Source organism: Apodemus sylvaticus, chromosome 12 (genome assembly GCF_947179515.1).
Source record: "Apodemus sylvaticus chromosome 12, mApoSyl1.1, whole genome shotgun sequence".
Taxonomy (NCBI): domain Eukaryota; kingdom Metazoa; phylum Chordata; class Mammalia; order Rodentia; family Muridae; genus Apodemus; species Apodemus sylvaticus.
The window spans coordinates 16,841,262-16,866,737 of record NC_067483.1 but is presented as its reverse complement, the minus strand read 5'-3'; the positions used below and the strand labels follow the sequence as shown (position 1 = coordinate 16,866,737).

Below are 25,476 nucleotides of genomic sequence, written 5' to 3'. Positions count from 1 at the left end.
CAAGGATGTGGAGAAAGAGGAACACTCCTTCTCTGCAGGTGGGGTTGCAAGCTGGTACAATTACTCTGGAAATAAGTCTGGTGGTTCCTCAGAAAACTGGGCATAATATTACTGGAGGACCACTCCTGGGCATATACCTAGAGGATTCTCCAGCATGTAATAAGGACACATGCTCTACTGTGTTCATAGCAGCCTTATTTATAATAGCCAGAAGCTGGAAAGAACCCAGATGTCCCTCAAGGGAGGAATGGATACAGAAAATGTGGTATATTTACACAATGGAATACTACTCAGCTATTAAAAACAATGAATTCATGAAATTCTTAGGCAAGTGGGTGGAACTGGAGAATGTCATCCTGAGTGAGGTGACCCAAATCACAAAAGAACACACATGGTATGTACTCACTGATAAGCGGATATTAGCCCAGAAGCTTGGAATACCCAGGAAACAATTCACATATCAAATGATGCCCAAGAAGAAGGAAGGAGAGGCCCCTGGTCCTAGAAAGGCTCAATGCAGCAGTGTAGGGGAATACCAGGACAGGGAAGTTGGAAGGGGTTGCTTCAGATCAGGGGGAGGGAAAGAGGGCTTATGGGACTTATGAGGGGGGATCCTGGAAAGGGGAAGTCATTTAAAATGTAAGTAAAAAATATATCAAATAAAAAAATTATATAAAATGTGATGATTTTCAGACATTTAAGGATTTTATTATTTTACACTAAAGTAAAATCATACCCATCCTTGTTAAGAAAATATTCATGGTAATTATAACTCTAACAACAAGAAATCTAAAAGACAATTTCTTCCCTATGTAAGAAAAGTTTTCCATGTTTTTTCAACTACCTCCTTTTCATTTCATGTGTATGCATGTGGGTATGTGTGTGTCCTGAAATTGATGTATAGTATCTTCCTCAATTGCTGGGGTAGAGTCTCTTCATCAAACACACAGTTTGACCATATGGCCACTTTGCTTCAGAGAGCCTGTTGTGACATGTCTCTGCCTTCCAATGCTTGGACTTTTATTCAAGGGGATCCTCCTGCCTTCTTGTCAAACAAGCTATACCCTCAGCCACTTAAATCTCCATGTCTGTTTTTCTGTCTGCCTTTGTGTGTGTGAGTATGTATGTCTGTAACTTGCCATAGCACAAGTGTGAAAGCCAGAAGACAACTTCTGGTATTAGTCTCACTCACTGTTGCAGGGAGCCATTAAGTTTTTGGTGATTTTCCTTTCTCTACTTCTTCTCTCTCCATAGGAATGGGATTATAGTCACATGTACTATAGCATCTGCCCCCTGCCTCACCCCAACCACATGAAGTCAAAGAGAAGGTTTCTCTGTATAGCCCTGGCTATCCTAGAACTCAGTCTATAGACCAGGCTGACCTCAAATGCAAAAATCTGCCTCCTTCTGCCTCCTGAGTGCTAGGGTTAAAGGCATAAGGAGCCAAGACCACCAGTTCTAAGTCTGGTTATTTAAATTGGTTCTAGGTACCATAACTCAGGTTGTCAGGCTTACAAGGGAAATCATTTTATTTACTGAACCATCTTTCCAAACCTGTATTCATACTTCAAAGAAACAAAAATCTTAAATAATTTTTTAAAGATAAAAAAAATGTTTAAACTTTTGTATATCTGAATGAGCACGTCAGGTGTGTGTGTGTGTGTGTGTGTACACCCACAAGCCTGGAGGTGGATTCCCTGGAGCTGGAGTTTCAGACGGCTGTGAACCACTTTATGTGTATCTAGGAACTGAAGTCAGAGTGTGGGTAAGAGCAGCAAGTACTCTTAAGCTGTTTAGCTATTTCTCTAGTCTCACTTTTAAATTTTGAAAAAATAGTGTGTATCTGTACTAGATAAGAAGGGGATAGGTATCCAAAAAGGATCTAAAACAAAATGAATATTTAGATGTTGTCATGTTTAGAAGGTCATGATGCAGTAAGGAGTTTCAAAAAGTAACCAACTAAGAAGGTCCAGCTTCGGAGACTTTTCAACATCAATCCTACCTCAACTAACTAAATATGGGGGGGTGGGGGGGGGGAAGAGAAGAGCTATAAGTAGTCCCCAGCATTTTCTATGAAGATATATCTAGCCAGCTACCCAAAGTAGAAAACAACAGTAGAACCTAGAGATAGATAGATCAGTATCTCTTATTAATACAAGCATAAAAATGTTCAACAAAATATTAATGTCCAATCAATAGTACATTTAAAAGATTATAAACCACAAAGGGCTATATATACTCCAGCAAGTCAAGAATGGAAAAACCATTATACAACAAACATAGAATAAAGAGAAAAAAAATCACTATCACATTAATACATATGAAAAAAAGCACATGACCAAATTTAATGCTTTTTCCTAATTGGAAAAAAAAATAGAAAAAAAAAACTCAAAGAAAATTCCCTCAATATGGTAATGGGCATTAAAATAAAATCCAACACTAACATAAAACTTAGAGGCAAAAGAGCCTAAGAGTATCTCTGCCCACACAAGATCAGTCACAAAAGTTTTATCTGCTTCCTAAAGAGAGAGCCATTCAAAATTTATTCCTAATCCTACACAGTATTGAAAACACAGGAATAAGTGAAGGCTACTCAAGTTTCCAAAATTATCTCTGTAGATTCTGTGGTTACAGAAGACACCACAGAATTCACAAAAAACTATTAACAAAACAAATTCACATAGTTACAAGATATTATAAATGAACACAAATATGTCTGTCAAATTTCTATATATTAGCAATGAATAATCTAAAAAGAAATGTAATAAAACATTTCCATTTCTAACACCAACCAATAGAGTAAATGCTAAGGAGAAATGTAATCAAAGAAATTGAAGTACTGATGACAAAATGAAAGCCACGAAACAAGCTGGGAAGTGGGGGCACAAGCCTTTGATCCCAGTACTTGGGAGGCAAAGGCAAGTGGATCTCTGAGTTTGAGGGCAGCTTGGTCTACAGAGTGAGTTCCAGATTCAGTGTAATTTCTTTCAAAATCCTCATGACCTGTTTTTACAGAAAGGGAAACGAAGCATTCAACTATATAAATACAAGGGCCCCCAAATAACCAAGTGATATTGAAATGGGTAAAATTGGAAGACTCAGATATCCTAATTATTGAAACTTAAAAACTAGAGTAATCAAAACACTGTGGGAGTGGCTTAAAGATATGCACATGTGCATGTACACACACACACACACACACACACACACACACACACACACACACACACACGAGATTCTAGATCTAAACAATCTATAGCCAGCTGATTGTGAACAGCAATGGCAAACACGTTCAACAGGCAAAACTTTTTCTCTTGAACGTGTGTCAGCTCAATAATCTTCATATAAGAGGCTAGACTATAAAATGATTGCAAGTCATAGGTGACAAGGATTTCATATCCAGAATATATGAAGACTTATACGGTTAACACCAAAACATACAAAGATGGTACAGTTAAAAAAATGATCAAAGGACTTGGAAAAAATATTAGAAGTTAGTAAAATAATATGTGGGATGGGGAAAAAGGGTTTATGTTATTTACCTTTTGTTACTTAAAGAGAGTTAATTCACATTAATATATTGCTTACAAAAGTCTTAAATCCTGTTTCTAGTGTAATATAATGTAATCAGAATATTATTATGATCAATAGTTGACTAAAATTTTAAACTTTGCTTATACTGAAAAAAAAGGACACAAAATTTGGAAAATAAGTTCCAAATACCAATCGTTTATTCATAAGAGCTCTTTAAAAATATAGACTTAAAGAGGTGAAATATAAAAACTAGTTCAATGTCAGGGATATAATAAAACAAGTTTGCCTCTCTTTCCCTTTTGTGGTACTAGGGATTGAACCTAAAGCCTCATGGGTGCTAAGCCCATGCTGTAAGACTTTGTCCTTCTGACCCCAAGGATTTGTTTTAAGCCAGATTGATATACATTTTACTATTTATTAAGTTAATTTTGAGAAGCTACAATTTCAATTGAATGGAGGAAGATAAAAATAACTATATAGAGAAAAGGATCATGAACCTATAAGAACATTCAATAGTTTTCAAAAATAAAAAAATTTAAAATCAGCCAAACAAGTATACATGTACGCATGTATGCATGCACGCACGCACGCAAACACGCACGCACACATGCACACACAGTATCTGATTATTGATGATACATATCTATAAATACTTCATGCACTACAATAAGATTTTAGTTATAGAAGTGTATTATAATTAATATGGGAAATGAAATAGGCAAAATTGACCTTATAAGAATCAGGTTTGTTAACATTTAAAGACTATCGAGGAAGGACAAGTAGGATGCAAATAGTAAATCATCACAGATGATATTACAAGCCAAGGAAGGAAAAGCTCAAACATCACCCTGCCAGGCAGAACTGCAAAACAATCTGAAATTGGACACTGATCCTTCAAGATCTAGAAAACTTCCATATATAGTATTATCTTATAATCATTTTAAACTAGATAAAAATACAGCCTCAAGCAAAAATGGTTTCAATTTATTTAAAAATTAAAAATACCTATAGGAATACAAACTTTCAAATCCCTAAATTTCTTGAGGATCAGTACAAATTTCTTTTTGCTTAAATAGATAACTAAGGTCAGCTTTAAATGGGTTTTGCCAATGCATTATGTACCTATCATACTGTAGGTCCCATGATTAAGCGTAAAATCAGTGGTAAACATTAACACGATAATGACAAAAACATTTCAATCATTATTGGATAAATATATAAATATGTAATAATCATTTTTAACTATTAAGATAACTTCATTATATATTCTGGATTCACGGTCTAGGTCACATGTACTAAAATGAATTTGCAGTTTTTCCAGGATATTTATTAAAAAAACCTTTAAAAGGAACCTTAAAAGGTTATCATAATTACTATCACCACTATCCTATCACTACAAGATGATTTATTGTCAAACAAATATAATAAAACTAACATTTATAACAGTCAGTTACAAATGCATTTAGAGAAAAGTTATATTATTAGTCTTTGTTAATTTTCAGTGAGTGTCAACTTTTGTAGACATATTAAAGACATCAAAAGAGCAGAAAAAGATCAATTAGTATTTGGTAAAGTGAAAATGACTACCTTGATGACATGTAAATGGACCTACAGCAACAGCACTGCAGAAGCTAATACCAATGCTTTAGCAAGTTGGAAACCATAAAGACCATGCAGGTTTACAGAACTCACCTGACAGAGGTGTAAAACCATTCTCTAGGAGCAGAGATGCATGCACAAAAGTAAGAATATGATTGCAAGTAACAGACTTAATAAAATAAAAAGATAACAGTAAACCTCAAAATGACAAAAAATGGACCACATGATGGGACTAATGGGGTGAAAACACTTCTATGTTTCTTACCTCTCTTTTTGCCAACAGCACATTAGGTACAATGTGTGGCAGGCAGCGTCCCAGCATTAACATAACACTTTTTTCACTGTCTGCAATCCTAGACACCTAGAAAACCAAACAGTTAAAAGACTGTGGATGACTTCTGTGCACAAAGGTGGGAAAAAGTTTATATTTTAGATCTTGTCACCTTGATGTAAAAATACATTCAAGAATTATGATTCATACAGATAACATGACTGCCCCAGAACACATCATATCTGAAGGTCAGTCATGGAGTAAATATGCTAGTAACAGGGGTAAGCTGGGTATGAGGGATAATGTCTAATGTTTATGATGCTAGGGCTAACACACATTAAGCACGTGCCTTTTACTAAGCTATACCCTCTAGCTGCTAAGGACAACACAAAAAGTTGTCTATCCTAGTAGGGATATAGTACAATAAGGTAACTATGGTAATAAGTAACAAATTGAATATCACAAATTAGCTTATAGAGATAATTTATAATTTTTGAATGTGCCCAACACAAAACAAATATGTGAAAGGACAGATGTCAGTCATCCTATTCCAGTGGATCCTTGTACACTGATGTATCTAAATGTCACAATGTGCATAAACGTGTACAATTCTACATGCAAGGAAAAGGAAATATTTACTTAAAGGATACGATAAAATATTAATAACAGCAGTGAGACCTGGGGATACTATGTTTCAGTTCTGGGAAGCAGGAATAGTCCAGACAGGGCCTCCTCAATGGCTGCATATTCATTTGCTTTTTCTCTTAAAAACATCCCCCAAGTTACAACCATGTCAACAGCTTGCATGATGAAACGCATCATGAGTGGCCCAAGAAAGCTGACCTAATTTTCTATTAAAGTCTTCTAGACTACAGGTGAACCAGTAATCCTTACTGCTGAAAAATTTAAGTACTATTTCTTTAAAAATTACTTTTAAATAACAAATTTTCAACTGCAGTGGAACCATAGCATAAACATTTTTATACAAAACCTTATAAGCAAGAAAATAAACAACCTTCCCAAAAAAGTAGAGATGTTTTATGAAATCTATAATATAAACTTACCTCCGATCCTAACCGACTATCTGCTGACATTCGACAAAAAGAGAGTAGTGCTTGGTGGAAAGCAGGTGACAATTTCCTACAAAATAATAATGTAAAACAACAGACAGAAAGAGAGAGAGAGAGAGAGAGAGAGAGAGAGAACACGAACACAAGAATTAGCACTGCTGTCTGGGAGGAAGGAGGCTGCCTATCTGCACATGGTAAGTCACATCCCCCCACTCACCCTACCCTAGGATCTGTGTTGCCCAGACTTGATGGATACAATCTTAAGGGAAAAACACTGCCTACTGCAAACAGCTAGATGCCATATTAACAACTGTCCCTTAAAGTGTTAGTGGACTACATGCTAAGTGGTACAGTAATCCATAATTATAGAAAATATTTCTGCAATTTAAAATGCATACTATCTCCATCCTCCATTTTCTATGGCTTCAGCAAAGCTGACGAAGGTTGAACAAGAGACAAAGCCAGAAAGGCACTACAATTGTACTGAACTATAATGACAGAACTTTAACCTATATAAAAATGATAAAAGGCAATGAATATTACTGATCTAATTTAAAGGAAAATCATTGGAGAGGCAATAGAAAACATGAACTTTCTTTGATAGTTAATAAGCATAGTCAAGGCTATCTTCGTTTCTACAATGCTGATGTTCATGAAATAGTACTCATAAAGTTGACTACAGGTTGCTCATGTGCTCCATCTACAAAGACATGGCCAGCCAAAGCCAAACCTCAAAAAACAAAACAAAAAAAGCCCCCAAAAGTGCAAAATAAACAAACCTGCCCTTAGTAGGCACTACAAAGTTGTACTCATTCCAAGATTACATAGTTAGAGAGAGGTCCCCAGGCTCTTCTATGCACTGCCCCACCCTCTATACTGAAGGGGCCACAATCTACTTACTTGTTGAAACCAGAAACTACAAACTAGTCTTTCTGTAAACTTCACTGGACTCATTCCTTTCTCTCCACTTCAAATCCAATAAACCTTCCAACTTTTAGTTATCTTGCAAATCTGTTTTTCCAATGTTCATTCCCAACACTCTCTTTACCCACTAATCCTTTGATTTCTTTGCCTAGTTAACTATTACATTGCCTTTAAAACTTAGATTAGATGGTATTTCTTCAATAAAGCCCTTCAGTTTGATAACTAGGTTCGGGGCTTTGATTATATATTCCTAAAGCAAGACCTATTCTTTTATTTTTCATGCTTTAGTTTAATTGCTTCACTGGCTCTCTCTCCTATTGTAATGCTTATGTACAAAAGGATTACAGTGCGTCTCACTCACCTGTGTATTCTCAGTAGCACAGCCTGGCACACAGTCACGACCCATTGAGTGAATACAACACCACCTATCTTCACAGTGTAAAGAACTATACAGTTGCTCTGATACAAAAGGACTTTCCAAGAGCCATTCCTACTGAACACCACGATAGATATTTCCATGACTTTTATCTCATCCACATTAGAAAAAAACTCTTTGAGCATCGCACACCTTATTCCAATGTTGTGAGCTCTATATACACAAAGATCACTATGTCTGATAGGTACAGAAGTGATAGGTGATTCACGAATGGAAAGCTTCTTATGCAAACAACTTCAGTATTTCTCACTGATAATGAAGATCTGTAAGTCTAAAGCAAATTAGCTATGATTTAAAAATTGTATCCTAATGTTGGGTATACTGGGCCTGTTTTTGTTTTTTTTTTTCAACAAGTCTGTGGCCAAAAGTACACTATAGGATTAAGTGAGTTATATACACTAAGCATATATGTATAAAAAGCAAATTAGTAAATAGTCCCTTAACAGTACTTTTTTCAAGTTATAATTGAAAATATTTAAAATTTATGCTTTGTTTTCTTTACTAAATAATTTGATCACAAAGGATGGCAGGTTTATAACTTTTTCACTTCCTGAGTTTAAGTACTATAATCCAGCAAAAATTAAATAAAGAGAATATTAATGCACACAACTAGTAGTAAAACAGATATAGAAAAACCGACTAAGACCAAAACTATTTTGTCTTGTTTTGTTATAGCACAGGCAACTATGCAGCACTGAGATCTGAGTTTGGTAACAGAGAAGGAGAAGCATGGAGGGAAGGCCAAGAGCACTTAGGAACTACACACTACTTATGGCCTCACGCACCTAAGGAAGATCGAACTTGTCCATTTATGGTTTTCTTCTCTTTGATATAATTTAATACTTGTCCTGTCTTGAGATATATATTCTGCTTATGTGCTAAGCATACCAAATATAAAAATTTGTAACTCTGCAAAAGGTGTTCCAATATGAACACTAAGTTCTTCCAGCCTGCCAATGCACAATAATGAAAGACACAGGACAAAGCATAGCACGTATACTAACCTATTGGGCTGATCGAAGTGGAGAGTGGTTTTACTTGAAACAGAAGAAGGTGGCAGCTCTTCTCTTTCCTTCGTGGGGAAAGAATCTGACAAATTCTCTTTAGGAATAACGGAATCAGCTCCATGTGGTATTTCAAGATGAACATCCTTGGTTTTTTCCTGGTCTGAACTATTTACAACTGGGCTCTGCCTATTGTCTTCAGAATCTTTTGGGGAAGACCAAACCAAGGAAGGCTGAACAGAATCACCAACTGCTGGGGTGGTAAAGTGTTCAGTTTTGAGGATGTCCATTTCACTGAAGAAAGAAAATGCCCAGAGAACAATTTCACTTTTCAAAGCTTTGACAATAGTATCCACCCCCAGAGAAGGGGTGAATACAAGCAGAACAAATTAAAGTCAATTAGCTCCTGAGTAACCAGGCTTTTCTGCACAAAAGTCACTGAAGTTTCCTAGTTCTAAAAGTGTAGCTATGAACTATCAACCAGGAGGAGAAACAACAGTCTTAAAGCCTGCTCTAGAGAAATCTATTTGAAACAGGGAAATCACCCCATCAAACCCACTTAGTATTACAAAAAGTAAAGAAATTTAAAGAAAGTTAAAGAAATAATGAATGGTTAAGTATGAATGCCACTAATTTGAAGTTATTTTACTGAAACTGACAAGACTTGGGTGAAGTTGAAATATCTAACTTCTTAAGTATAAGAATACCACATAAATCAAGTTTATCGGTGAAAGGAGATATTTTGCTATTTTAAATAAAGAAAATAATTAAAAGGCTTTAATAACAGCTATGTGAAAATACTAAGCCTTACTACTGAAATCCTGCTTCATATAACTATATAACCTGCCAATGTCAACACAAACTTTAGGACTTAGAAATAACAACTAAGTACTAACCTTTCAAGCCTTCTGATTTGCTCCATCAATGACCATTTTTCATTATTTAATAAACTAATTTTATCTTCTAATTTCTGTACTAGCAAGGAGTTCTAAAAATCAAAGCAGGAAAAAGAAGCAGAAACTCAAGATCTCACAGGAACATTTTTACATAAATATGTTTTGTAGAAATGAGTACTTAACTGGTATTTCTCACCTCTATAGGCAGGGGAGTATCAAGGGTTGGAGGGACGTTGCCTAAAATTGGTGTAAGAGCCTCTAATTCATCTTCATCTACTCCACTGGCCACATCCACAAGATCTTTCCCAGTCACTTGATGATTTCCAAAGTCTCGGTAAAGTTGTAACAAGTCTGGGGGTTTGGGAATGTTTAATCCTACATCATCCCATAATTCAAAATCCTAATAGAACACACACACATACACACACACACAAAGAAAACAACAACAAAAAAAACCTCCCATTAGCTCATCATCAACAACAGCAATAACAACAACAAACTTCTGAGAAGCTGGTGTGATGGCTCAGTGTGCAAAGACACTTGCTGCCAAATTAGATGCCCCGATCTCAATCCCTGGCACCAATATGGTAGAGGTAGAAAATAAACTCCAGAAATCTGTTTCCTGATTTTTCCATACACAAGAATGCACATACGAACATACGAACACACACACACACACACACACACACACACACACACACACACACACACACTTAATAAAAATAATAATAATAAAAATAAAAACCTTTAAGGCAATTGTATCTTGCATTTTGCGTGTTACTATCCTGAAAAACCTAAGTTTTATTATAATGTTTAAGTGTGCTGGGCATGATGATGGTGCAATACATTTACTTACAGCACAAAGGAGCAGAGGTACATGGATCTGTGAGTTTGACACCAGCCTTTATTGTGCTCCAGGTTGACCAGGTCACATAATGAGGCCATGTCTCCAAACAGCAAAACAAACCAAAACCAAGTAACAACAAAACCCAAAGTGTATATTCTAGGTGCTCTTACACTGCACAATTAGTATTCTTACAATTTTATGCTTTCTGTCTAAATCTGTTAGATGATAAGATGTTGGTCAGGTTTTTTTTTATTGTTTTGTTTTTTTAATAGTTAAACCTATCAGGGATGGACTGGGATGGAGCTCAGTGCTTGTCTACAATGCAGGAAATCCTGAGTTTGATCACTGGGGCAGGAAAAGTCTAAATGCTTAGTTCATCATGCATACTTACACGTTACAAGTAGATTGATTAATGGTGCTGTTCTTCCATCATCCCACACTGCATATAGTCTTGTTCTCTCTAACGAATTAATAACCAACATAGCCTACTGATATTGCTATAGATGTTAAAATCTAACTTGCATTAGTAAAAATACTTCTGGAAATTAACCCAAATAGCTACCTATAAAGCCATTGTGTTTTGAAACATTCCCTCTAATTCAGAATAAATCAACTTCATTAAAACCACAAAAAGAGTATCTTGAATACTCTATGGCAAAGATTTTTAGACAGGCTGTATGAAATTACATAGCAATAAGTCATGGACAGATAAATTATTTATAAGCATAAGCCACATACTGCATCAAAATCAACAAGTCTTCATATATGAATGACATCACAGTAGAATTATAGTACTTTGCTGAGTCTCCAAAAGTGTATTTTATAACAATGAATTTCACAGTGGTGAAATCACTGAATGACTGCTACTATTCTCAGAAAGTGTCATATTATTAAGTGATACACAATTAACTATATCATATTTAAGTGTGGACAAATGTAATGATAATCGAGGAAGTAAATAAACAACTATGTCCTTTTAGAGAACTTACATTTCTATAAAAATAACAACAGGAGATTTAATGAAGCTTTAGAAGTAGGGTGTCTGCTTAGTATATGTAAGGTACAATCTCAAACACCACAAAAGTAAGTAAATAACAAAAAACAAAAATGACAGCCTTCCGCTTTATTCATAATAAATTCTCTGGTATTTACTTCTACAGTGTCTAAATTAAAACACAGGACAATAAGCTGTGTGTCACGCTTCCAGAGTGAGAGATGAGAATAAAACAATTATTTCTCTGTCTTCAACATTTTATCAGAAGAATAAATGGTTCCTATTCAGAGAACCAAATAGAAACATGTATACATGCACTATATGTGTACTATATATATGTACACACACACACACACACATACACACACACACACACACAGTCATTCAGAGTATTTTCCAGCCAGGTAGGAGTAAAGCTCACACCTTTGATACCAGCATTAATCCCAGCACTTGGGAGGCAGAAGCAAGTCTATCTCTGAGTTCTGTAGACCAGAAGACAAATTCCAGAGCAGCCAGGACTACCCAGAGAAACCCTGCCTCAAACAAACAACCCTCAAAAAACAAGAACCAAAACCAAACAATCCCCCCCCCCAACCCCAAAACAAGCTACTGACCATCAGAATTATATACAGTGCTACTCAAGAAATTATCTTAGAGTGAAACTCAATTTTTAAGTCTGCACTGATCAATATGACCAAATAATTATTCAGTTTTTAAAAGACATACTTTATGAATGACCACAACATGAAAGGTTACTATTAGGCTGTAAAAAATTACCTGGAAAGAAAAGTCTTTATTTAAAAAGATTTATTTAAATAGAAAAGGTTTGTGAGCCAATGGAATACTAAACTGAGTAGTACCTACTTTGATTTTAGAAACTACCACATGGAATCTTACTGCAGGCATAAGTGTTAAAAATCAAGTTAGAGAAAAAGTAGATTAAAAGTAGACATTACTTAAAACAGTGTCTTTACCTGATCATCATTTTCATCTGAAAAGGTTATTGATGTAAGCTTGTAGTTATTCTTTAACAAAAACTCATTGACTAGGAAGTTGAGAGCTCTCTTTTCAAGAGGTTTGATGGGCTCCTGGAAACAAAGAAAAAGATTGATGGGAAACGTGAGCTTTGCCCTTGACACTGGATTGTATGGAAGATAACTGGTGTTGTCAATCACCCACCTGAATTTCAGGACTTGATTTGTAATTTTTTCGTTCCTGTAAAGGAACCTCATGTTCTGGTGAGATAAAATGAGATAATGTTTTACTATTTTATACTTAAAAACAGTCCAGCTACTTCTACATTGTAAAAGTGGGAAAAGGCTCAAAAAGTTTTATGTACACCACCTGCAGCCTTTGTTAGGTTGGCTCGGAGGGCCTGAATGGTCTCCTTGGCTTTCCGTAGTTCAAACTCCAGGACTGGACAGGGATTTGGATTAAACACACACAGGCATCCAACCAAGAAAAGGGAAACAAAAATAAAAAAAAATAAAAAGCAAAGATGGGTATGAAAAAAAACACAATTTGTATAAAACATAAAGCATGCAACCTTTATGAAATTTGTGAACGCATGCAGCAGAGTTGATTTGCAAGCAAACTGGTGATCATTTTCCATTGTTTTAGCAGAATTAGGGGTATATGTTCTAGCTGTCTGACAAGGAATACAGCTATTAAAAATACAATACTTTTATTTATTTGGGTAATTAAAAAGTTAATAATCTGGGTACTACTATTTTAGCCAATCTGAGTAAGAAAATGTAATAAAATATCTTTGGTTAACATAATTTTGGAGGAAGGGAGGTAAAAATTATATGAAAATTAACTAGTTTTAAAAGAGCGATTTAAGTTACTCTGAAATGTACTGTTTAGAATGTTGTAACTGTAGACACATTAGTGGCTAGACTGCTTGTTGAGTTACATTTAAATGTGTAACAAGTGTTGTATGCCTATACATTTCGCTCCAAGGAAGCAAGTTTTCTAAAAACAAGCAGATAGGTTAAAGACACACACAAAAGGGCTCAAATGTTTTAGTTCTGTTCTCATTTAGCAACAAAAATAGAAATGACTTAATCCTAAAGCAAATATTACATACATACCAATCACCTTTAAAATAGTTGTGAGAGGTAAAATTAGGGAGAATTTTAAAGGTTCTAATAGGTCTTCAAATAAATTATTTTCTTTTAAGAGAGATTAATATACTTTAAAGATTTCTCCGACTATCATTTAGTCTGAATGCAAGATAGCACGAATGCTGGGCAAATTTCTTATTAAGCTTTGTGAATTATTTATCATGAACAAGACTGAGCTGAATGTATCTTACCTATGAAGTTTTCTTAAAAGGTATAGATATTGTGCAGGAGTTACTTCTGTCAACTAAAACTCTGGGAAAATTAATTGATCTTTGTCACAAATGGTAATTACAGACTTGCATAAAAACTAAGGAGTTTAATTTTCATCCTAAGAAATGCAACTTTGCTCTGACTGGTAGAAAAAAGATGAGATGGATCAGATATAAGAAAGCTTTAAGAATATATGGAAAAATTAGGATTCACTCAGTTTGCATGTGTTCAATAAAAAACTTAGGATGTAGTTGAGTCACAGCTGTGATGGCCATTTATTTTGATGCACAGAGTTTAGTTGCAGCAGCAATGAAAGCACAGCTAGCATGGCACTGAGTCACTGCGTGCCGCTGGTAGTCAGCAAAGCTGATCTGCAAACACTTCTGTGCAGCAAAGCTAAGACATTTACCCTGAACTGCAATTCCTTGAAACACTTTAAGAGTTTTTGTTAAAGTCAGATTAGTTACGTAACTGAATACTTTTATGTAGAAATTTGTTCATTTAAAAAAATGGAAAATTCTATGAAATTTTGAAAAAAAACCTAACTAGACTATGCATAAGGTAAAAATATAGATATTATGCTCTCAATATCACTTAAAATTATCCAAAATACACTACAGAACAATTGCAGATCAGAAATGCCCTACACCAGAATGACAGAAAAAAAAGGAGGAGAGAGGGAAGGGAGGAAACTGGTTAAAACACAAAGTGGGAAATGCTCAAATTAAACTGGTGACCAGGAACAAAACAAAGAGTGAAAAGGCACAGAAAGCCAGAAAACCCATGTCAGACGGCAAGAATTTATAATTTTATAAACATCTATATACATATTGTCAAATGTCATTAGAAGATACCAATGATTTGAAAAGACAGACTTCCAAAATGAATTCACTCTGCTGCATGTTTCTTAGTATACAACACAGGTTCTAAAAGACAGAGTTTTATGCTTGAAGCTATAGCACATCTCTATAAAAGGTAGAATATAACCAAGAAATACAAATTTGGGAGAATTTATAATACATTTTTCTTCAAAGTTTAAAAATTGATTTTCTGGCAATTTTATACATGTGTACTTTGTATTTTCTTTTTCTCTCCTGCTGTCAAGGAAGATTTTTAATGCCACAAAGTATTTATACATACAAAGCCTCCTAAAACACTGGACTGAAGTGCAAACTGAGTTCCCTGTAAGGAACAAATTCCAAGCAGTTCTTAAAATCACCATTCTTTTTAAAAGCATATAAAGGAGTATGTGTGTGTGCGCGCGCGTGCGTGCGTGTGTGTGTGTGTGTGTGTGTGTGTGTGTGTGTGTGTAAAGCGTTGTAGGAGTGTGTGTGTGTGTGTGTGTGTAAAGCGTTGTAGGAGTTAACAACCAATCTACTCATTCTAGTTGACCAACCCAAACTAAGGTGATCTCATGAGATTAAATGTAATAACTACAAACATGCATGCATATTAAGAGTGTGCCTTAGACTTTTATTGTTTACAATTTAAACATTTAAGTCAGTATAAGCAATGTTAAATTACCCTAGGTCCCAACCCAGTACAACTATTTTACAATGCTTGTTTTTAACTTAACTCATGCTGACATGAGATCCTTCCTCTAAGCCTTTCAGCGATGAAACCCTTGCCCTCACTGTTCTTTCTGCTTAGGTTCCACTATCTTGAATTTGGTTTCTCTCATTATCATCTTTGGACCTTTTCTCATGTTACCTAACCCATGACATGAATGCCTGTGGCTTTGAGGATCACAATCTTAAAACCCTCTCACCAGATACATTGTTATTCCTAGACATGCCCATTTGAATGTTTCCTAAGTTTTGAATTTGGTCCTAATGAATTGCATCATTTCCTTCTCAAACCTGATCTTCCTTAGTAGACTCTTCCCACTTAATGGTTCATCCATCCAGTGAGCAGGCTTGGAAGCCAACTAAGGGAAACTTGGAGATAACTTATCACATACATGTTGTCTTTATCCTACCATCAATTAATGTCCATATCATACTGATTCTAATCCTTTAGTAACTAGCAATTTATCTCAACTATCTCTGTAACTGCTCAAATGTCAAACTTTTGTGGCATTACATATCAATAATCACTAATACTATACTATTAGTACTAATTAATAATATATTAATATTAAGATACTCAAGTATCAAAGATAAATAATCTGCAGAAAACCCCATCTTTCTAAACTTTCTTACCCATGAGCGCCACCACTACCCTTTTGTTTGTGAAACTAACACTGTCATGAGAACTTTGGACTCTGAAATCTACCAAAATTTAATGAACATTACCTTTATTTTTAACTTACATATAACCACCCATTACAATATTTTTTCCCTATTTCTAATACTACCTTAATTTCATGGTAACATGAAATACCAATCCAACTTTAAATAATATCTAAATATAAGATTCATATATCAAGTTCAATATAAGAAAATAAAATCAAAGGCTCTGCTAATAGAAAAGAACACACATATACACCTTTTGTTTGTTTGTTTGTTTGTTTAAACTAGGGAGATACACAAAATAAGAGAAATTGGGTTTTCATAAAAAAAAAAATATCCAGGCCAGGAATGGTGGCATATGGTTTTAATCTCAGCATTTGGGAGGCAGAGACAGGTAGATCTCTGAGTTTGAGGCCAGCCTAGTCTACATAGTGAGTTCTAGGACAGCCAAGGGTATCCTAGTGAGACCCTGTTGCAAAAAAAAAAAAAAAAAAAAAAAAAAAAAAAAAAAAATCTGGCTGTGTCTGTGTTTGTGTGTGTATGCTTGCATGCTTGCCATCTCAGTACTCAGAAAGCTAGGGGCGGGAAATCATAAAGTTGAGGCCAACCTAGTTCACATAGATTTGTCTCAATAAAACAAGCAAAACAGATACAGATATTGCCTTGGCCATTAACCAAGGAACAACAAGACCATTGATGATACTAAGGAGGATCTTTCCCTGAAAATTAGTAAGCAAGTAGCTTTGTGTCTCTTTGGGTTTCACCAGTGTGTGAACATAGAAGTTTACTCTAGTAGGCAGAAATACAAGAATAAAATCAACAACTCTGATCTTAAAAGATGGATGTTTGTAAAGCAGGTTCTCCTGTGTGAAAAACTGTGTACAGAGGTGTGTGAAGGTACAAAGACACTTGCTACGTGTGCTGGGCAGAGCTGACTTCCATTTTGTTTCTAGGGTGTGTGTCTTACTGGCCTGGAACTCTCCAAGTAGGCTAGGTGGGCTGGCCAGAGAGCCCCGGGGCTCCTCCTCAGCACTGTGATTATAGCTGCATGATACTATGCATACCTGTTTTTTTTTTTCATTTTGATTTTTTAAACGGGTTCTGAGGATGAAGCTCATGCAGTTCCTTCCATTCGGGTCCTTATGGTTGCAAGGTAAGCACATTATGGGCTGAGTTATCTCCCAGCCACAGTTCTAAAGCGATCAAAGCCCTTGTCAACAATTCCATAGCAATCTTGCAACAAGGAACAAAGAAAGTCCTTGATGGCAAAAACTACTTTTCACTTCTATGCTCAAAATGCATAAAATAAACTAAACAACAGCAGTTCAAATATTATAAATCTATCTTTTTTAAAAAAGCTTTAGTCATTTGTTAACAAAATCAGAATCCAGCTCATTTGTTCTGACATGTTACTATCAATTTTATGTATATAGTTCAATGTGTGAATAACTGTGAATACAAGCTTGCATGTGGAGGTACAAAGACACTTGTGTGCATGTTAAGGGCCAAGGAAAACCTCCATGTTATACAATTCAATTTAAATGTATAGTTCAATGAAAACCTGCCAACAATAAAAAGCCTTAGTCTTTTACCTCGTTGAAAATAAAGTGACTAGGTTAAATTAATTAATTAATTAATTAATTGGGAAAAAACTAAAATTTGATATTCTTAAAAATATACACTTTTTCAGAGGTACAGCTTATACTAACAGACACTGTAGGCTTTGGATATAATACTTTTTTGCGTTCTGTTACTAGCAAATCTTTGAAGTATCATTTTACTAGTTTTTAAAATAAATATTTCATTACTTACTTCACAGGAATGTTAACAGTATTAAATAAGATATTTTCTATCAATACTGAGCAGAATGCCTAATATTTAAAGTCTTCCCCTAAGCCTGGGGATAGGGCTCAGTAAGAAAGCATATGAATGGGTCCTAAATACATCCATCTAATCTCTGGGGATGGGGGTGGAGTGTCTATTTAAAAAACACTCTACAGGCCTAGAAAATAACTAGATTTTTAACTTAGCAGAAAGGTGATAAATATAATATCTGTCTTATAAAATATCAACAGCTGTTCAAGTATGGTGATGCTTGTCTGCAATTCCAATACCTGGAAGGTAGAGGTGGGAAGATCAGATGTTCAAACCCAGCCTCAGCTATACAGTACAAGATCAGACTGGGCTACCTGAGACCTGCACCATTTAAAAAAAAAAGGAAAAAGAAAAAAAGATAAAGTAAGCAGTCTACCCCAGCCCACCCCAAACATAAGGTTAGAAAAGAGCCACATTGATAGGACAATGTATTCTGGATATGTGTTATCTATATTATTAAGGGTTCCATTATGATCTAATGACAGATGACAGGACAACCTACTTTCATGAATCATGGTCTTTAACTTTTAAATTATTACAAATGATTAGTAAAAAAATCAAAATCTTTGGAGAATGTGATTAATTTCTTAAAGCCTCACACATACACATGTTTGGTTCCACACAAGACTGAAAACTGTTTTCTAGAATAACATGTTCTTTCTTTAAGGAAAATGAAGACATTCATTAGCATATCAGAACAGTACAGTAAAAAAAAAAAAAAATGGCTATCTCCAGAAAGGTAGAATATATTATTTAGATTTAAAATGTAAGATCAAAATTGTCACATTCAAAACACCTTTTTAAAAAAAAAATATTTATGTTCTGCTTTGCCTGCACAAATGTCCGGGTACCATGTACACTGCTGGTGCTTGCAGAGGCCAGAAGAGGGTGCTGGAGTCACTGGGATGGGAGTTAAGGACTGTCCTGCCCTGAGCTAAGATGTTGGGAGTGGAACCTGGGCCCTCTGGAAGCACAGCCAGTACTCTAAAGTGCTGAGCTAACTCTTTAGTCCCACATTCTACTTCCTGCTGCACCAAGCTTGGAGGATGAGGTCCACTCTTCCATGAGGAAGCAGCTGGAGGAGAGATTACCAACCTTCTCACTCCTGTCCTGACACCAAGGAAGATGGAATGGCCCAAAGTTTGTTTTTTAAACAGTGTTTTCTGCTAATCAGAAATCAAAAATACCTAAGTAACAAGAAACTCTTTGTTCAGATTCAATCTAATGGGATCTAATTTCAAATGGAAATTAAGGTACATAATTATGTGGCCAATTTGTGGGCAAGAGTTATTTTTTAGTATGGAACTGTTACATGTTAAAAACAATAGAATCTGTTATATTAACTCTTTGAAAAAACTAAACAGGATCTTGAGGCTATAGCCTGAATTTGACCCCCAGGCCAGCAACGTAAGTAGTGGTGGGATACAACTGTAATCCCAGCATTTGGGAGGTGGAGGCAAGGAAGGCCAGAGTTCGAGGTCACTCCCAGTTACATACTGAGTTCTACTCAATCCATCTTAAACAAAAAAAATTCCCCTGAAATCCACATATTAACTATATAACAAAGTATTTACTATGTAATTATATAACAATGTTACTGTACAAATGATACAGGAGGATAAACCAATCGTAAGTTTATTCAATTAACCTACCATTTGATTTGCTAATTTATACATTAGAGATGTGATCTATAAAGCTTCTTCTTTTTCTAATTCTCTTTCCTTGGTTAGGGTCTCACTGTGCAACCCTGCCTAGTCTTATGTCTAGGGCAGTTCTCTTGCCCCAGCATCCAAGTGCTAGAGTAGAGTTGCTAGCTACTATGGCAGATCTGATTTGCTGTATTGATGACTGTTGCTAAATTATGCTCATAACAAAATAGCCATAAAGAATAAATAATGAAGAATAAGAGGTCACATTAAATTCTTCCAGTGACCTTTTCTTTAAATTAACATTATTATTATTTATACTGTTGAGTCTCTCTCCCCTTACTTATGTAATATTGTGAATTTTAAATATCAAGTTTCTAGTCTTGGGCAAGGAATGGATATCACATATTGCAATGGAAATTTTAATTATCTCAAACCTAATCCTTCACATCAAGAAGTAGCATACAATCTAATTATCTGTGGGCTCTGTTTCAAGGCTATTTGGATTTGAATCCTACCTCAACTGCTCAAGTCTGGTACAATTTCTCCCAAGGCCTTAGTTTCTTGTGGATAGGTGGTCTACCTCAATGAGACAATAAGTATCAGTGTTTAGATTGGAGCAAGCAGGGACCTTACAAAAATTCTTTCATTCTTTTTTTTTTTAAGGTTTATTTTATGTATATGAGCACACTTTTGCTTACAGATGTCTGTGAGCCACATGTGGTTGCTGGGAACTGAATTCACGACCTCTGGAAGAACAGTCAGTGCTCTTTACCACCGGGCCATCTCTCCAGTCCCATTCATTCATTCATTCATTCATTCATTCATTTAATAATTCATCTATTTAGTTTTATTTTATATGTATTGGTGTTTTACTTTTATGTATGGTCTGTGTGAGGGAGTCAGATTCCTCGGAGCTACAGTTACAGTTGTGAGTCATCATGTAGGTTCTGGAAATTGAACCTGGATCCTCTGGAAGAGCAGTCAGTACTTTTAAGCACTGAGGCATCTCTCCAGCCCATGGAATTAATTATTTTTATTATAATGACTATAGTAGGTCAGCATTGTGTAGACTTTAACAAACTTGTCCCAGTTAAGTACAAGAAAGTCCGTTAATAATAGATGTAGATCTAGACTCATTCTGCCCTCGAAGCTCTATCTGTATGGCTCTACTGTTTCAGGAATGCCCACATTCCATTGCTTTCAATGTCTCACTCTTGGCAAAGTCTTATAAAAACAATCCTATAACACTAAGTAGAATGACTTCAATGATAGGAAGCTATAACCCTGAAGAACCAGATATTTGCACTCAAAGAGCCATAGTTTCTCCACTGGCAAATTCTGCAGTAGATTCTGAGGAAATTTTCACTGGAATCAAATGATACCGACAGAATACAATGTAAGACAAATTGGTCCTGAGAGTCCCCTACATATCCAGTAGTGATTGATATTTATCTGGAAGGACTGGTGAGGAAGTGGGTGGGGATGGGAATGGAGGAAACTGAACTGAGTAAGCAATTAGAAAACATATTATTCTATTAGGATGGGCAGGATCCTGGAAGACCCTGTTGAACCAGATACCACAGGAAAATCAAGAATTTCTGGAAACAACTGTGAGAGTTATGGCATGTTCACAGAACTCAAGGCAAAGTTTAACCTAATAATCAGAACAGATATATTTCAACCAGCTTTGAAAACTCCAGAGTTGTACTGAGAGACATATGTGGTCCTGGCTGGGAGTACCAAGGGAATGAGGCTAAGGTACGGTTAGTTACCTTTGAACTATGCAACTGATAACATAAAACTGTTTTTACAGCAGTTGTTAATAGCTTGCCACAAGGAAAATTCAGCAAATTGTAGGTTTATACTAAAATTCCTAATGCCACTGGGATAGAATGCTGGGGTATCTCCAACATAATAAATTAGTAACAACACCTCTTTGTATAATAATTAGGTATTTTAACATTAGTATGGTAGGAGAAAGGAATTCCTCAGGTCATTTTGTTATTTCTGGAAGGTGAAAGAATCCAAATCTATTTTTCTAGGCTTACTTACCCGCCACTCTTTCATCTGTTTCCCTGTTACCATCATCTGAATATCTTGCAAAGTCTAATGAATCAAGAGTACTAATGCTCCCAGCTCGATCTATATAAAAGAGAAAAGTAACAAAACAGGTTTTTTACTTAGTTGCAAAATAGGAGATTATAATTCAAATACCCATAAATATTTTCACTTAACAAAACTATGACTCTAAGTTCTAGAAATTCTATTAAACCAAAAAGATAAAAATGTTCAAACCAATCTGGGCGGTAGTGGCGCACGCCCGCCTGTAATCACAGCACTCTTGGAGGCAGAGGCAGGTGGATTTCTGAGTTCGAGGCCAGCCTGGTCTACAGAGTGAGTTCCAGGATAGCCAGGGCTACACAGAGAAACTCTGTTTTGGAAAAACCAAATCCAAAAAAAAAAAAAAAAAAAGTTTAAACCAGTTCAACTACTTTAGGTAATTATGTTTCCCTACCCAAATAAATGTCCTACTTATGAACCAAGCACACAAAGAGAGTATTATAAATACTACAACCAGCTAGAACCAGCCAACCAACCAAAGATTCCAACCAGACAACAGCCACCTCCCCCAAACAATTATTTGAACTCCCACCTCAAAGACTTTGTAGATTTAGTCTAGGCTAGATAATTGTTGACTGAAAACATAAAACACTGGAAAACCCAGACCAAATCCAGCCTTAACAATCTATCACATACACTGTTTATCATACAGACCAAGGTGACTTGGTACACAAGAACAGCAAAACAATCAAATCATCTAGTCCCAAGAGGAAATATCAGCAAACAGGATCAATTCCAAGGAGTATGTGACAATCAGGACATTGCAGCTGTTAAAATTATGTTCAATGAATGAAAGTGTGTGGTTTTAATGAAGTGTCCACCATAAGTCTAAGGCATTTAAAGACTTGGTCCCCAGTTATCGGCATTTGGGGAGGTGTAGGAGGTGTCAGCTTTCTGGAGCTCATGATGTGTCATTGGACATAGGCTTTGAAGCTTCAAAGGCCATGCACCATTTGTAGGGACTCTCTCTCTGCTTACTGTTTGCTGTTCAAGATGTGATGTCTCAGCTATTCAGCAACCATGTCTGCTTGCCTGCCTGCTGCCACTTTGATAGGCACTTATCTATTTGAAACCTTAAGCCCAAAATAAATCCTTCTTTCTACAAGTTGTCTTGGTCATGATGTTTGAATACAACAAGAACAAGAACAACAAGAATAAGAACAACAAGAACAAGAACAACCAGAACAAGAACAACACAACATCAGGGTAGGAAATCCTAGCAGAAAAAAAAAACAGAATATAGAAAATACCTATGGAAATTCTAGAAAATATCAGTAGACCTGAAAAGCAAATGCTTCATATGAAAAGTTTAATGCAGAGTATAACAACTGAATAAGCACGGCAGAGGAATGAATTTAAAAGTAATTACAGGGGCAGTGAGATGGACTCAGTGTATAAAAGCACTTGCTGTCAAGTCTAATGACATGTAGCCAGTTGGGCTCCAGATAGTGAAGGAACCAATTTCTTTAATCAACTTCTGGGCACGTGTACATAGACATATACAAATGAGGATTTTAAAAAAGAATAAGGAAAGTATTCAACATGAAGAATAAAGAAAAAGGGTAAAACATAAAATATAACAGAATTGTTTCCTTGGAACACCATAAAAACATGTTTAAGGTATGTGATGATTTGTATATGCTCATCCAGGAAGTAACATTATCAGAAGGTATGCCTTGTTGGAGGAAGTGTGTCACTGTGGGGATGGGCTTGGAGATCTCCCTCCTAGATACCTGAGCACGCCCAGTCTGTTCTTGGCTTTCTTTGGATAAAGATGCAGAACCCTCAGTTCCCCTGTACCATGCCTTCCTGGATGCTGCCATGCTTCTGCCTTGACAATGGACTGAATCTCTAAACCTGTAAGCCAGTCCCTATTAAACATTGTCTTTTATAAAACTTGCACTGGTCATGGTGTCTGTCACAGCAGTAAAACCCTAACTAAGACAAGTTATACAGAAGTGGAAGCAACAACAGATAAAACAAGAGGCTGGGCAGATACAGATTCAAAACAGAGGATACCAATGAGGACAGAGCACAGAAATGTAGGAATATCATAGTTGCTAAAAACCAATGAATAGAAAATATTAAGAAAAACAGGCTATTCACATACAAAGTGTAGGAGCCTGTGTTAGTACAGACGCATTCATTTGTCAACGTTCATCAGACTTAGAGGGTAGTATCTATACTATATAAAGAACTTAAAAACAAACACACAATCTCCTGAGCATCAAGAAAACCTATTTAAAAATGGGGCACAGATCTAAGCAGAGAATTCTCAGAAGATGGCTAAGAAACACTTATAGAAATGTTCAATAGCTTTAGCCAATATGGAAATGTAAATAATGCTATGGTGAGATTTCATCTTACCCCAGTCAGAATGACTAACATCAACAAAACAAATGACAGTATATACTGTTGGCAAGGATGTAGGGAAAGGGAACACTTATTCTTTGCTAGTAGGAGTGAAAACTGGTACATCTATAATAGAAATCAGCTAGTTTGGTGGTTAATGAGGAAGCTGGGAATCAAACTACCTCAAAATCCATCTATACCACTCTTGGGTACATACCCAAAGGATTCTACATTTTATTTGTTTATTATAAAAACACCCTCTCACCCATGTTCACTGGTGCTTATTCATAATAGCCAGAAATTGGACAGCATAGATGTTGGTATAGCATGGTATAGCATAATGTCTACCAACAGATGAATGGATAAAGACAGTGTGGAATACTTAAACAATAAAATGTTATTCAGTTGTTAAGAAAAGTGAAATTAGTTGGGTGTGGTAGCACATGCTTTTAATCCCAAGCACTCAGGAGACAGAGGCAGGTGGATCTTGGAGAGTCTGAGGTTAGCTTGGTTTGTTTACAAATCGAGTTCCAGGAGAGCCAAGAGTTGGTACACAGAGAAACAGGTCTCAAAAAGCCAAAAAAATTAAGTAAGCAAGTAAGTAAACAAATAAACAAAATGAAATTATGAATTCAGGTAAATGCATGGAACCAGAAAAAAAAATCATTATAAATGCAGTAACTCAGACCCTAAAAGACAATTATATGCTTTCGCTTATATGTGGATGTTAGTTTTTAATATGTATGATACAATCCAATAGCCACAGAGGTTAGGTACCTAGTAAGGGACTAGTGGGTGGTTGCGGGGGCAGTGGCAAGGGGAGCAGGTGTCTCCTAAATAAAGGGAAATGGAATATATGAATATATTATTATGAAGAGACAAAGGGAAGATATAATAGGAAGGTAATGGGGAGAGGTATGAGAGAGGAGGATAAAGTGTGAATGCGGGAAAGGACAACTAATACTAAAGGGCACTTGGAAAACCTATTGCTGTATACATATATGTAAATGTATACATATATGTAAATGTATACATATATGAAAGAAACCTACATTTGTTTGTATGAAATAAATCTAAATGGAGTCAGCAAATAATAGGGATAGCATGCCTTAATTAAATACCTTATGTAAACCCCCCAGTGTCAGCAATGAGTTACATCTTGTTGAATTATTGCCCAAAGTAGTGCCCTAGAAACACCCAACCATCAGACAAGGCTACTGGTTACTCTCCACAATCTGATGGTAAGGGCCTACTGCTGAAGATTGACACTTAACACATATCATTGAACACAGAGAAGTCAAGCTCCTGCCGAACTAGACACTTCATTCCTAGCTACA

At 35.8% G+C, this 25,476-nt stretch overlaps 1 protein-coding gene across 6 annotated transcripts in view; it reads right to left on the bottom strand.

The window, feature by feature from the left end:
• The window catches only part of Relch (RAB11 binding and LisH domain, coiled-coil and HEAT repeat containing), a 101,986-nt gene that overhangs the window by 57,451 nt on the left and 19,059 nt on the right, over window positions 1–25,476 (bottom strand). For all 6 annotated transcript variants that reach the window (XM_052201233.1, XM_052201232.1, XM_052201234.1 and 3 more), the window contains exons 2-10: window positions 21,719–21,808; window positions 12,920–12,991; window positions 12,755–12,810; window positions 12,550–12,663; window positions 9,931–10,134; window positions 9,735–9,826; window positions 8,839–9,132; window positions 6,469–6,544; window positions 5,399–5,494 (exon numbers count right to left, since the gene is read on the bottom strand). In XM_052201233.1, coding sequence (XP_052057193.1) covers window positions 5,399–5,494; window positions 6,469–6,544; window positions 8,839–9,132; window positions 9,735–9,826; window positions 9,931–10,134; window positions 12,550–12,663; window positions 12,755–12,810; window positions 12,920–12,991; window positions 21,719–21,808 — 1,094 coding nt within the window. The remainder of the gene's footprint in view (window positions 1–5,398; window positions 5,495–6,468; window positions 6,545–8,838; window positions 9,133–9,734; window positions 9,827–9,930; window positions 10,135–12,549; window positions 12,664–12,754; window positions 12,811–12,919; window positions 12,992–21,718; window positions 21,809–25,476) is intronic.